The sequence below is a fragment of the Sinocyclocheilus rhinocerous genome, unplaced genomic scaffold (assembly GCF_001515625.1).
Source record: "Sinocyclocheilus rhinocerous isolate Xijiao unplaced genomic scaffold, SAMN03320098_v1.1 scaffold24, whole genome shotgun sequence".
NCBI lineage: Eukaryota > Metazoa > Chordata > Actinopteri > Cypriniformes > Cyprinidae > Sinocyclocheilus > Sinocyclocheilus rhinocerous.
In genome coordinates, this window is record NW_015647124.1 from 1,207 (window position 1) to 17,296 (window position 16,090).

Sequence of the window (16,090 nt, forward strand, 5' to 3'; positions counted from 1 at the left end):
CCTTCCCTCCAAGTTAGTCCAGTGGTGTCTGGGAGGTCCACGGGGCGATGGTAGTTGGCCCCGAGCCAGAACAGCTGATTAAGGACGGCGTCCTCAAATGCCGTCACCGCGGCGAGCTTGCAGAACTCCCTGGCGTACTCGTAGAAGGGGAGATCGAGGCGAGCTAGGGCGGAGAAGCGAGCAGCAATTTCCATAGCCGCGGGTAAAACAAGGAAAACAAAAAACTTTTCAAAAAAAGCAGAAAAAACAAACGCGAGTAAAAAAGTCGCCGCTCACTTTCTGTTTTGGTCCGGTATTCTGTCACGTGTTTGCTACTGTGAGGAGCACGGAACGAGGAGACCAGGAGTACAAACCAAAGAGTTTATTTGTATCGCAGGGAATCACACGTAGCACGAGGAGGAGACAAAAACAATACCGGAACACACTAACTAAAAGGACTCAGACTTTTAAACACAGGATGATGAGGGACTAAGGAGACACATCTGGGATCATTGAAAATTACACATGAGAAACACCTGGGATGAAATTAACTGAATACGTGGGAGACAGAAACTGGGTCACAGAGAAAAACACATACAAAACACGGGACAGAGTCTGACACATACATCAATGGAAAGATTATTTATTCAGCTTTGAGATGATGTATACATCTCAATTTCGAAAAATTTACCCTTATGACTGGTTTTGTGATCCAGGGTCACATATCTTAGATACCACAGCACATATATCCCAACTTTAAAGCATTATAAAATTTTCACAACCCTCCTAATGTATGCAATATTCAAAGACTCCAAATACTGTGCCACTTTTAACAATAAGTCCTGTGATTTCTTCCTTTGCTGAGAAATCTTTTATTTTCCTCTACATTAAGCCATGCAAGACATATTGTTTTGTCCTGTAAGATTACACCAAATATATCAATCAATAACACAATGCTAGGTTTACATTAGAAAACTTAACATTGCAAATGCAAAAATGCAAATGTGATCTGAGAGCTGCAGTGGAGGGAAAGATGTTATTAGTGAAGTTGATACTTAAATGATAGTTAATATTTAAATGACTGAGAACATTAATTCTATAAAAAAATAAAAATAAAAAAAAATAAAAAAAAATACCTCCCAAAAAAACACAATGCAATGAAATATTCTAAATTCAGAAAGTGATGTGTATAATATAGGGGGAAAAAAACAAACTGCAACTGGAGAATTTGCCCCATATACGTGTTTATGAATGTCTCACCTTCACGGCCGCAGCATTATTCTGTGAGCCCCGCACCACTCCTGTCGCTCCATAGAGTCTGGACCTCTGTTTGAAGGCCACAGAGATGTTGTATGTCTGGGAGATGTGCTGGATGGCAGGAGAGCTGGGGTCAGGGTTCAGCTGCACTATGACTGGCAGCTCGAACATCAACACCAGCGGGAGCAGCTCCTGAAAGAAGACCAACAGACCTATCAGTTAATGTAATCTAAATGATCAATGCTGAATTATATTAATTAGATTGATATCAGTTTTGTGATTTCTGCTGGTGGCAGGTAAGGATTATGGGTAATTCATCAACAGACCCAATCTGGTTCAAATGGCCATATCTTTTTTGGGGGGCTTTTGAAACATTTTAATACAAAGAGACAGAATAGAGTAAACAGGAAACTATGGGGAAGACAGGAGGACTGGGCAGGAACAGATTCAAACCCATGTCTCCCACATGAGCAACAGCCCAAGATATTCCTTGTGAAAAATTAATTGCATTGAATACACACGTGTCAAATCCTAAAAGTATTTTTTTTTTATCCTCTGCAGTGAATGGGTGCCGTCAGAATGAGAGTTCAAATAGCTGATAAAAACATCACAATAATCCACAAGTAATCCACACCACTCAAGTCGACATCATTTGACATCTTGTGAAGTGAAAAGCTGCATGTCTGGATGAACAAATTCATCAAGATTTTTTTGGCTTCAAACCGCTAAAATCCTCTATCAGTAATGAAGCACCGATTATAAGCAACAATAATAATAAATAAAAACAGTTGTAAACAAATATGTCTGTGGATTTTGATGTGAGAGGACAATAGGGGATGGACTTTTTCCACTGGAGGAAACATTATTGTGGATATTATGGATGGACGCATATTTTGGCCAGAAGTGATGGTTTACAGTTAAAACACCTTGATGGATTTGTTTCTTTAGATTTTTTGGACTCTCATTCTGACGGCACCCATTCACTGCAGAGGATCCATTGCTGAGCAAGTGATGTAATTTGTAATAAATTTCTCCAAATCTGTTCTGGTGAAGAAACAAACTCTACACCTAGGATGGCCTAGGGTGAGTAAATTTTCAGCAAATTTTCATTTTTGGTTGAAGGCTTCAAGAATCAACTCCTGCTTAGCTGTGAGCAGGAATGCATTTTTGGGACTATAACCACAGCTGAGAAAGAGATCGACTGTAACTGATGCACACAGTCTACAATCACTTGTGCGCATAATGATTTTGACAATACTAAACAAGTAACTCAAGTTTTTAAATGTGCACAGGGCGACAAGACAGTGTGCGCTTGGCTTTAAAATGTAAACAACATGGTTTGCTCTGAATGAATGCTGGTAAAAATTACAGTTACTGCTAGCAGGGCATTTGGCCGACTTTCAAGCCATGAAGTCTTTAGAAACAAAGCGGAATAAGCAAATATTTCCCATCATTCTCCTGTGATTTAGGGTCATCAAAAGCCCAGCAAACAGTGCCTTACCAAACTGAATTGGTAAACAGAATGAATGGCCAAGCCTTAAAAATGCGGCTCTGATCAGTCCCATATGCTTTGGGGGCTCCAGTCACCCTCATGTTCTGTACCGGGGGCCAAAATGAAAGACATTCTCTTCCCCTTTAGATGTGGTCAGGACAGTCACTCTCCCTTTAGACAAGGAGATGTTTATTAGGTTCAACTTTAGCTGGGAGCAGGGTATCCGTCATGGAGCGAGCTTTGGAATTCCAATCATTCATCTTTGTTAATGGTTCTCCTCATTTTCAGCTATTAAAAACATAACTATGCTTATTTTTAACTAAAGGCTTATGCATCGGCTATGAGCGGAGCTTTCCAAACAAAAACCTTCTGTGTTTTTGTTTTGCTTATTATTAAGGAATTTGGAGAGGAGTGCTGTATTCCGATCTTTTACAAACAAGAGGTTTGAGCTTTCCTCTGACCTTCTGTGGAATCAATAACTTCTGTATTTGCTTTCTGTTTTCACAGACAACACGCATCCATAGAGCGAGGAAGATGATCTGTTGATCATTCCATTGAAATGAACTCGTCTCCTCCGAGAAAGCAAGGCTAAACTTTAAATGGGCTAATCACTCAAGCGTTGAGACATGGCCAAGCACGTGGGGTCAAGCATTTTGCTTGTGGGTCAATGACATGAAGCTCAATGTTGAATACAACTCTTCTGTGATGACGTTTTTAATTTCTGAATTAAAATACATTTTGATAGTTACTGGGGGCCATAATGTAAAAAAAATGTCATGGTGATACAAGTGTCCTTATATCATAAAACCTACTTCAAATGAAAATATTGTCATTGCTTACTCACCCTCATGTTATTGCAAACAGTTGACGGTAGCCATTGACTTCCATAATACACTATATATATTTTTTCCATTTCCGTTTGGTTACCCATGTTCTTCAAAATATCTTCTTTTGTGTTTAGCAGAAGAAAGAAACTCATACAGGTTTGGAATGACATGAGGGTGACTAAATGATGACAGAATTGTCATTTTTGGGTGAACTATGCCTTTAAGTTTGGAATAATATTTTATTATCATTTCTTAGAGGAAAAAAAAACTTTTCATGACAAGACAAGGTCAGTTCAGGTTGTAAAATGTAATGCAATTCCCCAAAATGTAGGAATTTTTATTTGTTAAACACATACACACACACACACACACACACACACACGCTCTTCTTGAAAATGGACAATTTATCAAAACTATCACAAATACAATTAAAACAAAAGATGTTAAAATACTTTTTTCTTTTTTTTTTATTGTGGACACTGTAACTTATCATTGAACTTTGTAGAACATTACATTAAAGAGACAGTTCTTGCAAAAATAAAAGTTCTGTCATCATTTAGTTATCATATAACGTGAATTTATCCCTATCTTGGACTTGGACTTTATCTAAGACTTGGATTAAACAGCTTGATTCTAAAGGATTTGTTTTAAGCCTTCTTTATAACCTTTTTGGATCTTTTAACTTGTGGTTCCCTTCACTTTTAATGGTAGGACAGAAACCTGTCAGGGTTCATTTCATTGCATTCGAACTTTACCACAACAATCCACAAACAAACAAGTTGGTCTGAAAAGAGACTGAAAACCTGACTTGAGGTTAAGAGTGAGAATTATGCTCGCGTTATACCATTCACATGGGTGCAATGGCACAATAAAGCACCAAAACTAATGTGGGTGAAGGTCTTTTGAAGAGAGAAAAGAGGAAAAAGGAGATGATTAGGTGGTCACGAGAAGAATTCCCAGCATTTCTGGTCACTTGAACGAGGAAGAGAAAAAGTGAGGCTGTCCCACTAACATCCTTCCCTCAAATGTACATTTCACCCACAGATATGTTTTGTACATGCAAAATGGAGCGGCCTGGGTTTTTCAAAGGTACTCATTTTATACAAATTGCTTCGTGAAACAATAGTGAAGGCTTATGATAGTTTCTTGTGTAGAACGTCCTCGAGTTAATTGGGGCTCAGTCTTTATGCAAACACTAAGGAAGCCCGCTGTGCTCGAATGCTTTGGCTTGTTTTTCTTGGTTCTATCTGAGGAGGAAGCACGTGTGCAGAGCCCTGGCGCTGGTGAAATCTGAGGAGAGAGTCTGGATGGAGCAGGAGTACACAGGCGACACTCGGCCAAACAGTCAAGATATCACTAGAACTGCAGTTTCAAACCAGCTTCAATTGGCACCATGTGTTCTGCATCAAACCATTATTAAAGTTGGTCTTATAAGTAAAACTCAAGACCTTGAGTGTCAAATGCTTCTTACAACTTTCTTATTCCTCATGTTTTATCCTATTAAAAGGCTTTTGCCTGTACAGCTTTGTGAAAGGAAGGTGTTTATGCCATTGAAATGGATAGAAGTGGCTGTAATGCTTACACAATACCAACAGAGGGCAGCAGTTCTGATTCAAGCACTATTTTCTCAACTAGAAACATCCGGAGAAAGATGAATGCTGCTTGTTGTGTTGCCAAGATGACCGCTGGGATGTTGAGGAATGTGTTTATCTCATCCAAAAAAAAAAATCATTTATGTTTACACCCCCTGTACCTGTCAACTTCCTCAAGATAAATAGCAGCCTCCCACTTCTATTTCCTGCCTTTATCATATTATAAATATTTATTTACCCGAATTCGGGCTCTGGCGGCCTCCACTCCTCCGGGCTGGCCAGCTATGGACACCTGCAGAAAAAGGAACAAGAAAGTCACATGCATGTTCATGGAAGTAAAGGAAGTGGAGTCTAGTACATCATTTGGTATGACTTAAAACAATAAAAAAATTAATTTAAAGGAACACTCCACTATTTTTGAAAATAGGCTCATTTTCCAACTCCCCTAGAGTTAAACAGTTGAGTTTTACCGTTTTCGAATCCATTCAGCCGATCTCCGGGTCTGGCGGTAGCACTTTTAGCTGTAGCTTAGCATAGATCATTGAATCTGATTAGACCGTTAGCATCTCGCTCAAAAAAGACCAAAGAGTTTCTATATTTTTCCTACTTAAAACTTGACTCTTCTGTAGTTACAAGTGTACTAAGACTGACGGAAAATGAAAAGTTGCGATTTTCTAGGCCGATATGGCTAGGAACTATACTCTCATTCCGGGGAAAATGAGCCTATTTTTAAAAATAGTGGAGTGTTCCTTTAAATGATGACATGATGAATGAATATACTGCACAAGTCATACAGGCTCCTCCTCTGAAAGTTTTATTTGATTTCCATTTGTTTTCCACAGAAAAAAACAAAACAAAGTAATGCGCTTGGAACGACATGGGGGTGAGTAAATTATTTTCATTTTTGGTGAACTAATCCCTTAAGAATGAAAAATACTCGTCTGCCAAATGTTATCATGCAAGCACCACTAGGAGGTGAGATTTCTTCATTCTAGCCTGACTCATTCACCTGTCAGCAAGTACCAGCCACTCTGAACCATGCCATGCCATTGCTCAATTTCCACATTCCCCACTTCATCAAGTCTGGAAACCTGTCTCGCATCCAATTATGGCTCAGTCTTTATCCTCCCTTAGGCTGCAGACAATATGCATAATAATATTTGGGTGGATATCTCAAGAAACCTGTCAAGATCATGTCCAGGTCATGTTTCATCCCAAAATAACAAGAATGTAATTTTAAATATACATATAATTTATAAGTATAAATTATGTTATTATTTTTGCAAATACTCTTCCATTCAAAAGATTTCTTAAGGAGATTAATACTTTTAATCAGCAAGGATGCATAAAATTGATCAAAAGTGACAGGAAGGACTTTTATAATGTTACAAAAGAATAATCTGGACAAAAAAAACATTATCAGTATCTACAAAAATATTAAGCAGCACTGTTTTCAACTTTTATAAAAATTAGAAATGTTTCTTACTAATGCATCAAATCAGCATATCAGAATTAATTCTGAAGGATCATGTGACACTGAAGACTAGAGGAATGATGCTGAAAATTCAACAGGAATACAATTACATTTTACAGTAATCTAAAACAGAAAACAGTTAAATTGTAATAATATTACACAATAGCACAGTTTTTTACTCTGTTTTTTAAATCGAATAAATGCAGCATAAGATACTTGTTTTATCACCGATTGATTAATTTACTTTTAATAAAAAAAGAATAATCTGGACAAAAAAACATTATCAGTATCTACAAAAATATTAAGCAGCACTGTTTTCAACTTTTATAAAAAATTAGAAATGTTTCTTACTAATGCATCAAATCAGCATATCAGAATTAATTCTGAAGGATCATGTGACACTGAAGACTAGAGGAATGATGCTGAAAATTCAACAGGAATACAATTACATTTTACAGTAATCTAAAACAGAAAACAGTTAAATTGTAATAATATTACACAATAGCACAGTTTTTTACTCTGTTTTTTAAATCGAATAAATGCAGCATAAGATACTTGTTTTATCACCGATTGATTAATTTACTTTTAATAAAAAAGTTATTTTTAGAACATCACAATTTTTGACATTTATCATTATTTATATGACAATTAATCATACCTAATTAAGACATATTATTGCAGTGATATTTATTCAATTATTTAAAAAAAATACTGAATTACAGCTACTGAAAATAATAACAAAGTAAAACGTACATACACATTATGTAAATGAAAACTTGTGCTTAATTATTATAAAAATAATGCTAAAATAATAAAGATTCTACCGGTCCTAAAAATAGGCGTCATTTTTGTTTATGCACAAATTTCAGCAGTTTCTTATATTTTCTCTTTTGATTGTTGGGGTGAAATGAGATTTGGACATGTTTACATGAGCTGGGTAAGTCAGAATCCCACCTGGTTGCTCTTCTCAGCCTGGTTGTTGCGGTTGGAGTCGGGGAAGTGGATGTGACAGCCCGTGTCCTCCATCACCTTCTTGATATTGTTCCCCCCTTTGCCGATGACATGTGAATGCTCGGTATGTGAGACGTCCATCTTTAGAGTCACGCGATTGCTCTGAGGAAACAAAAGAGTCGGATTGTATTAACTGCGGTACCATAGCCACCTCGGTTTAAAGGTGTCATTTCTATGCCATTATTTGTCCAATAGCATTCCCATATATATCAGAAGTACCGCATATATACCAGAAGTATCTGATTTAAAAAATGTGTCACAAAAATATGAAGCAGCACAATTGATTTTAACATTGATAATAATAGAGTAATGGCCGCTGAAAATTCAGTTTTGCCATCACAGGGATAAATTACATCTGAAAATATATTCAAATGCAAAACTGTTATTGTAAATTGTAAAACTATTTCACAATATTACTGTTTTTATTGCATTTATTTTTACTTATTTATCTCAATGACTCAATGATACTTGCTTGGCAGGCACAGGACTTCCCAGAAGCATCTGATTCAAAATACGCCGTGTTTGCTCATGGTGGCTAATTGTGCTTAGCATCAATGCAGTGCTTTTTGAGCCGAGGAAGTTGCTTGCACTTTCAATATTGAAACACTGAACATATTTTAAAAGTGAACAAAATTGCTTCACTTTAAAATACAGGAAAACAGATCCCGCCCCTTTGAGTAGCTTCATTAAAGTTGTGACAGACTGAATTAGATCAATGAGCTACAGCCAAGTCAGTTTTTCATTACATCAAGTCTACAGACAGATGTCAATACACAACATTTCCCATTTCACATCAACAATTTTAGGGAATTACCACACAAATATATAGTGATGTTACAACAAACTCTTCAGTTGGAGTTGGTGGATGTTCTGCATTCTGTCTGGCACAAATTACCAGAAGAATGGATATAGTCTAAAATCAGTTGTACAATTTCTATAACAATCTCTAATGTTTTGATAAAGCAGATACCACAGATGTCAGCTGCTCCTGAACCCCCAATGGCTTCAGAGTCACCCAAAGGTACCATGCAATGACATTTGTCTTCCTTTTGCCCAGTGTGATTTAAGCCATGATTCATTCCTTATAAATACTGTATATGAGGAGCTCTTGATGTCAGGCTCCACATATTTCCTCTCAGGATCTTCAAATTCCATTGCTTCAAATGTCACAGCTGTCCTAAAACCAATTCATCCAGCTACTACAGCAACCAAGAATGACAGGGATGACGAATGAGGCATTTTTGAAATGCACAATGACATATCAAATAAGAATTACCCAATATGACTTGACATGCTCACCTTAGTGTCCAGAACAGACATGATCTTCTCCTTGGCTTCCTTCACATTGTCCCTCTTACCACTAACTTTGATATGTGGATCTGAAAGAAAAAAAAATAGTGTAAGTCATGTCATAAGGTTTATTTACCCCATATACAGCATTTTCATTAGGAAAAAAATAAGTAGTTAAACCACTGACTAATCAGCACAACTGTTTTGAGCAGCAAATCAGTATATTAGAACGATTTCTGAAGGATCTTGTACTGAAGACTGGAGTAATGATGCAGAAAGTACATCTTTGCATCACGGGAATAAATGACATTTTAAAATATATTTAAATAGAAAACAGTTATTTCAAACTAATAATATCTCACATTATTACTATTTTTACGGTATTTGGTGAGCATATTAGACTTCTTTCAAAACATTTTTGAATGGTAGTGTACCAAAATAAAAAAAAACTACTCAAAATACCTCACAGTAGTAAGTCAGTTCTGCATAGGCAATCAAAATTTACATTTTCAGAAAAAAAGTTATTATATTCATCATAAAGCTTCATCAACGATATGATCGTGCATTGATATGATCATTCATATATACATTGATTTATGTAGCAAGTCATATCTCACATGAATAATGTTGGGTTCAAGTAGGGCTAGCAGAAAACTGCATTCAGTACTTCATGGTTAAATAATTTCAGACAAAATGTATATTATTCCAGCACTTGCTCATTCTGTCATTGACTTCTGCACCATAAACATCTGTCTCATTGTGCTGCAAACCCCCCCCAAATTCCCCTGAACTAATCTACTTCCCCAACCTTTATGCCAACATGAATTAAACCTCTGTTTAGTGTCCCACAGAAAGACTTCTGACTAATGGCAAAATGTCTGGTCCATTTTATAACGTTTTCCACCCAAGAACCGCCCACTTAGACAATAAGATACCAATGATTGGAATAAAAAGCCTTATGAAATTCAATATTCGTTTGACATTACGTCGACACTGACGTTAGGGGTCTCACTTGGGAGTCCCAATCACCACTGAGTAGTAAAAACAGGCCAATGAACATTAGCGAGTGGAATTTGCATACCCAGCCACTCCCCCGTACACGGGTATACAAGAGGGCGGCATGCATTCACTCATTCAGATTTTTGCTTCGGAGCCGAGTGGTTGTTTGTGTTTGAGCGATCACTCTCCCATTCATCTCCAAAAGAGTAGAAGAGAAGCAAAATCTCTCTTGCTGCTGGCGATTCTGACGGCGCATTCAGCTGTGTTCCGCCAGTATTTTTGCACAGATGAGTGCAGCGATTCCCCCTTGGGTGCTTCAGCAAATAAAAGAGCAGTTTACCCTAAAAGAGCAATACGGCAGTGAGCATCTTTTTAAAGATGCCTCTCCGTCTGTGCGTTTCTGGATGTGGTCATTTTTTTGGCCTCTTCTGATGGCCACAGTCGCTGTCTCACGTGCCTGATAAGCATGCTGAGACAGTTTTTGTGGATGGTTTATGCCCTCGCTGCAAGAGCATAACCATGGTGACACTGCGATCACAACTCTCTATCTTCGTGAATGCTTGAGTCCCCTCTGCCGCTACTCAGCCTCACGCTGACTAACGCTCTGGAAGATCAGAGGATTATAGCGTGAGCTGTTTGCCTGGTCAGTCCCCACGGACCTCCCACTCCTCTTTCGTGTCACGTACCATCGCGCAACCTCCTCCACACTCACTACCCTTGATTTTGGGGCCACCTGGGAGTGCACAGAGATTCCCCAGACGGAGAGTGTGATTGCAGTGCTTACATGCCTCATGCATGCCTCCTGTCCTGGCCAGTGAGCTGATGTCAGCTTTCACTGCTCAGACTTACTTGCCAATGGACAGGCTGCCTCCACCCTGTATGCGATGGCCATACTGCAAATATATCAGGCCAAAGCACTGTATTGCATGGGGGTAGTTATGAGGAACCGCACACGGTGACCCACTTTGCCTCTGGGTGAATAAGGTCATTGCGTGGGCCCTCGGCCAGGCAATGTCCACTTTGGTGGTCCAGGAGAGCCATCTCTGGCTGAACCTTGTGGAGATGTGCAACACCGACAAAGTGCACTTTCTTGACGTCCCCAACACCCAAGCTGGCCTTTTCGGCGACACTCTCAGACAGATCAAAAACAGTCGGAAGCCATCAAACGCATCCTGCCCCGTCATGTGACCACCGCCACCAGGCTGCCTAGGGCTGGCCCCCAGTCTGTTCGCTGCCGAAAGCATCTCCCTCCGTTTCTGCATCTGCTCCGGCATGGCGTCGCCTGTAACTTTGGGCCATCCATAGGAAAGCGACGCAGTCCGTGCCCCAGGCAGCTGCTAAGCCCTCCAAGTGGACAGCGAAGCGGCCCTGACTCAGATGACCCAGAGATAGAGGGGACTGCTCTTGCCCAGGAAGTGGTGAATACACTGCTCCTCCCCACTGGAGGAGGGCCGGGGAGAGTCGTCTGTTTCATTCTGTTCCGCCACTGGTCCAACAGGGAGTGTGAGCGCTATGCATCTCTACATCCGTGTTCCTCACCTGACGAACCCTGGACTGAGCATCCTCCAGCACCCTTCGGCTGTCAGGCTCGGCGGAGGAGGCTGATGCCATGCTCAGTTCTTGTGTTTGCTTGCCCCTTCAGTCAGTCCCTGTACTGAGCTTGGTGAAAATCAAGGCCTGGTCCTCTCTCATCCAACACTGTCGTTACTCCTCCTTTTATCCTTCCGGAGCTCCTCCGTGGGACGTGAGACCGGTGAGTGGCGCAGGTGTCGCTCATTATCATTAACTCCACCGGCCTCTTTCCATTCCCACGGCTCTCGCTCTTGCCCCCGCCTCACTCGCCACATACCCCCATCGCCCCTCGCAGGCTGGGGGTACTCCCGAGACTGCGGTCTACTCCCCCCCCCCTCTGGGGGGATCCGATCACAGCGGCCGCAGTGTACCTGGGAGTAAGGACAGAGGAGGCGAGAGAAAAGGAGACGGAAGGATGAAGAGAGACAGAGACGAGAGAGGGGAGAGAGGAAAATAAAAAATTCTTGGTCCGGTTCCTGGACACACTGCTGCTTGGTCCTCAACCAACTGAGAGGCTCTCACTCGCAGTGCCATGCTACTCGCGGTGCCATGCGCGGTGCCATGGTACTGGACATCTTTGGTGGACGGCCCGATGCTCCTCTGCCTCCTGGCGGATGGCGATGGCTCCCGTTCCCTGCTCCTCCCCAAACATGGTGAACGGCGCCGACTCCTCCGCTCCCTCTCGGACGGCAGCCACCCCTCCTTGACCAAGGAGCGTAGTAGCGATCCCTCCGTCCCACCTCGTCTTCCATCATTCCAGCACCACCACCTCAGGCAGCCACCGGCAGTCTCCGCTCCTTCCTGCTGCCCGACCTCCTTAGCACCGTGATCCCCCTCAGCAGCGAGGGCTCTCTGGCAGCGTGTCCCTCCTTCCTCCCGGGTTTCGGCACCAATGTAACACAGTTCGTAGATCGGGAAGAAGGAGGCGGGAACCAGCGAACATTTAAACATACTTTAACAAATAAATAAACAAACAAACACAAAATGAAAGTAAAAGCGGCAGCCTCTCACGGACGACTGCCGCATAAAACAACAACATAAAATCCAGGCCTGGTCCTCTCTCATCCAACACTGTCGTCACCCCTCCTTTTATCCTTCCGGATGGCGATGGCTCCCGTTCCCTGCTCCTCCCCAAACATGGTGAACGGCTCATTATCATTAACTCCACAGGCCTCGCTCCGCTCCCACGGCTCTCGGCCCTGCCCCACTCTTCACATAATGATTCGCTTCTGGTAATCCCATGTATGTATTCTTCCACAGTACAGTTTTCCTGTTGGTAAACCTGTGTCTTCTCTTGATAGAATTACTTCTGCCTAGTCTCTGATTTGGTAGTAGTTCCTCCCATTTTCTGGCAGGATCTACCGCAGTGACTTATGTCATATGTAGTACTGCCCTGCTGTCAGCCCATATGAGTACTCTCTACATGTTACCTCCCTTCGGGCAGGATGTGGTCTTCATAGCATCCTTCTCCGCACTGACTTAGGCACGCTTCCCCAGTGTAATGCAACTGGTCATGGCTGGAATTGAGAGAGCTGAAGCAGTCTTTACTCTGGGTAAAGGAGCAGCAGCTGCGACCCTCCTCGGTGTGAGTCTTTTCAGTTCCATTTCAGTAAGAAAGACTATTCGGCTGAAGATGGGGCACTGGGTAAGTTGCGATTTGGGATGCCAGTTGTTACTTGGTAGATGAGAGCATCACATCTGCATCACCAACCCTCGTAACACAGTTCAGTGGTTGTGGCGTTTTCCATAGGGACCCCTAACGTCAGTGTCGTCGAATATGACTGACTGAAAGGGAACGTCTCGGTTACATATGTAACTATTGAACCTTGAACTACACCGCTGAATGGCCGGAACATGGTTTTGGCTCCTCAGCACAAACCTGAATGAGTGGAACCTGAAACGTGTGTACTGGGGAGTGGTTGGGCAAGCAAATTTCACTCTGCAATGTTCATTGGCCTGTTATTTTACTACTCGGAGGTGATTGGGACTCTCAAGTGAGACCCCCAACGTCAGTGTTAACGTAACGTCTCCGTTCCCTCCTTCAGGGAACGAAGGTTACATATGTGACTTTTATGCAGCACTTTGTTTGCCAAAAAATTTAAGTAATTGTTCAATTTTCATTTGATTACATTTTAAAATATTAATTCAATTGTTTTTGATAATACATTTGTATTAAATGGTAAAACACAGAATCCAGAAAAATTTAAACAGAACACACAGAATTTCTACATTAATGGTCACCATAATTTTTAATAGTTAAAAAAATTATACATTGAAAAGTTTTATGAATTCAGTTGAGAAGATATGCTTTTTGATAATTAACATTTATTAAAATTGAAAAATTGAAAAGGAAAACAAGTAATCTGGGAAAAATAAAACAAATTTTCATATGGCCCATACATGTTTTAGTAACAAGGCAGTTTAAGAATCTAAAGCAACCCACAAGACACGCCAAGCCATATAATTCACTCTCTGTGAAGGAGGAAGACAAACACAAGGCTCCAGGTCTAACACTACAACATCTGACTTTCCGTGCTATAGCTGCTGGTCTGGTGCTTAAAGGAAACTCGTGATGACAGCTTTCAGTGCCAGAGGGAATGAGTGAAAAAGCCACGCTAAATCACTGTCCCACGCAGAAGCAAATTTCTCCACCACAAAATCCTGCAAAACACCCATTCGGCCTGATTGGACAGACACTGCAGGAGGAAATCACTCCAGCTCAACTCCAGCAGAAAACAGCTCTCATTCCTTGCAGCAGAAAACATACAAAGCATTTAGAGTTATCCACTATAGTAAGACTGGCCGTAGTTAAAATTGTATGTAATGTAAAGCTGAAGTGCTCACTAGAGGTTTGCAGTTTATACTGTGGTGTTGGGGGAAAACAACAATATAATCACATGCAAAGGGACTCGTCTCATGCAAACATGCCAATCCAGTGTGGTTTAACACTTGTAGGATTACACCTGATGATTAGGATCTCTCAGCTTCCACGTTGGCAATTATTGTCCACCTCATCAGCTTTGAATGGCATAGAGTGGTAAGGGTTGGATTTACAAGAGTGATTAAAACGTTGTAATGTTATATGTCTATTGCATACCGAATGAAGCAATGCTGGTGTGGATGGTGTTCAAACTTACAAATTTGTGCATGCAAAGCAAAAATAGCTTATTAAATTGCTTCAAAACCATAAATCTTCATGCCATTGGTGCATTTGTTGTTATGAATATGAGGGAGGGTGGCTTTGTGGAAAGCACTGACAAATTGTTTAGGATTCCTGAGATGTTCATGGAAATATCTAGGCTTAAACTATATGTTCTAGCAGTTTAAGACCTTATTAAGAAAACAGTTACAATATTTAAGCTAAGGAGACCAGATTTCTGAAATGAAAAACAATATAATTTAAAACTCACTTGTTATTATCTATGAATTAAAAACGATTAATACATTTATTGTATTGCTAGCAAAATGCTCTAAGTTTCACATTCTGACGGCACCCATTCACTGCAGAGGATCCATTGATGAGCAAGTGATGTAATGCTACTGTCACGAATCCGGTCCATGAACTTCCATCTGCTTGCCATCAGAGGTCACCCTTTCCATTACATTGACTCTCGCACTACACAAACTGTTGCATCATCCCGGACTACATATCCCATCATCCATTGTACTGATTGCACACAGCACTGATTGCACACAGCACTGATTGCACACAGCTGTATCCAATCACGCATTCACTATATATCACTCAATCTGACTCCTATCAAACTGCCGAATATTGTATGCGCTTATCGCCAGCAGTGATAGCTACTTTACAGAGCCCTCGTTAGTTTCCCAGTCCTAGCCTAGTCTTGCCCTGTCTGTTTTCTTGGTTTCTGATCTTTGCCTGTTTTCCTGGATTTATCCCTCTAGTCTCGCCCTTTTGATTCTGTTCGCCGATCGTTGACCTACGCTAGCCCTAGGATTATTCTTGTGTCTTGCCCGCCATATACCTGTTTGCCATTGTTCGACCCTGCCTGTGTTTCTGACCTCTTCTGCTTTAAATAAAAGCTTGCACATGGATCCGCACGTCTCACGTCTTGTCAGCCCCGTAACAGCTACATTTCTCCAAATCTGTTCTGATGAAGAAACACATTCATCTACATCTTGGATGGCCTGAGGGTGAGTCAGCTAATTTTCATTTTTGGGTGAACTTTTCCTTTAAGACGGAATAGAGTTACAATATTTAAACTAATGTGACCAGATTTCTGAAATGAAAACTGGGGACATTTCCTAGTTCAGTGGTCAAAATATCATTGAAATCTCAACTGTTATTATCTCAGAAATAAAACAATTCATTTTTGTATGTTTTTGTTTGTTAACTGTCGTGGGTTCAATATACAATTATTTTACTATTTTATTTTTAATTTTATTTCAAATAGTTTTTAACTTAATTCACCAAAACACACACACACACACACACACACACACACACACACACACCATGAAAAACAGTAAATATTAATCATTGCAAATAGCAAACTGATCAAAACAGTATTATGACAAAATTACAACTTTACAAAAACACATTACAAAAATAAACAAAATAAATATTTATTAA

General features: G+C 40.6%; 1 protein-coding gene across 1 annotated transcript in view; it reads right to left on the reverse strand.

The window, feature by feature from the left end:
- Positions 1 to 66: 66 nt before the first annotated feature.
- The window catches only part of bicc1 (BicC family RNA binding protein 1), a gene marked incomplete at its 3' end in the record, with an annotated part of 65,394 nt that continues 49,370 nt past the window's right edge, over positions 67 to 16,090 (reverse strand). Inside the window, exons 4-8 of the mRNA XM_016513237.1 lie at positions 8,932 to 9,011; positions 7,576 to 7,734; positions 5,386 to 5,439; positions 1,240 to 1,428; positions 67 to 224 (exon numbers count right to left, since the gene is read on the reverse strand). Coding sequence (XP_016368723.1) covers positions 67 to 224; positions 1,240 to 1,428; positions 5,386 to 5,439; positions 7,576 to 7,734; positions 8,932 to 9,011 — 640 coding nt within the window. The remainder of the gene's footprint in view (positions 225 to 1,239; positions 1,429 to 5,385; positions 5,440 to 7,575; positions 7,735 to 8,931; positions 9,012 to 16,090) is intronic.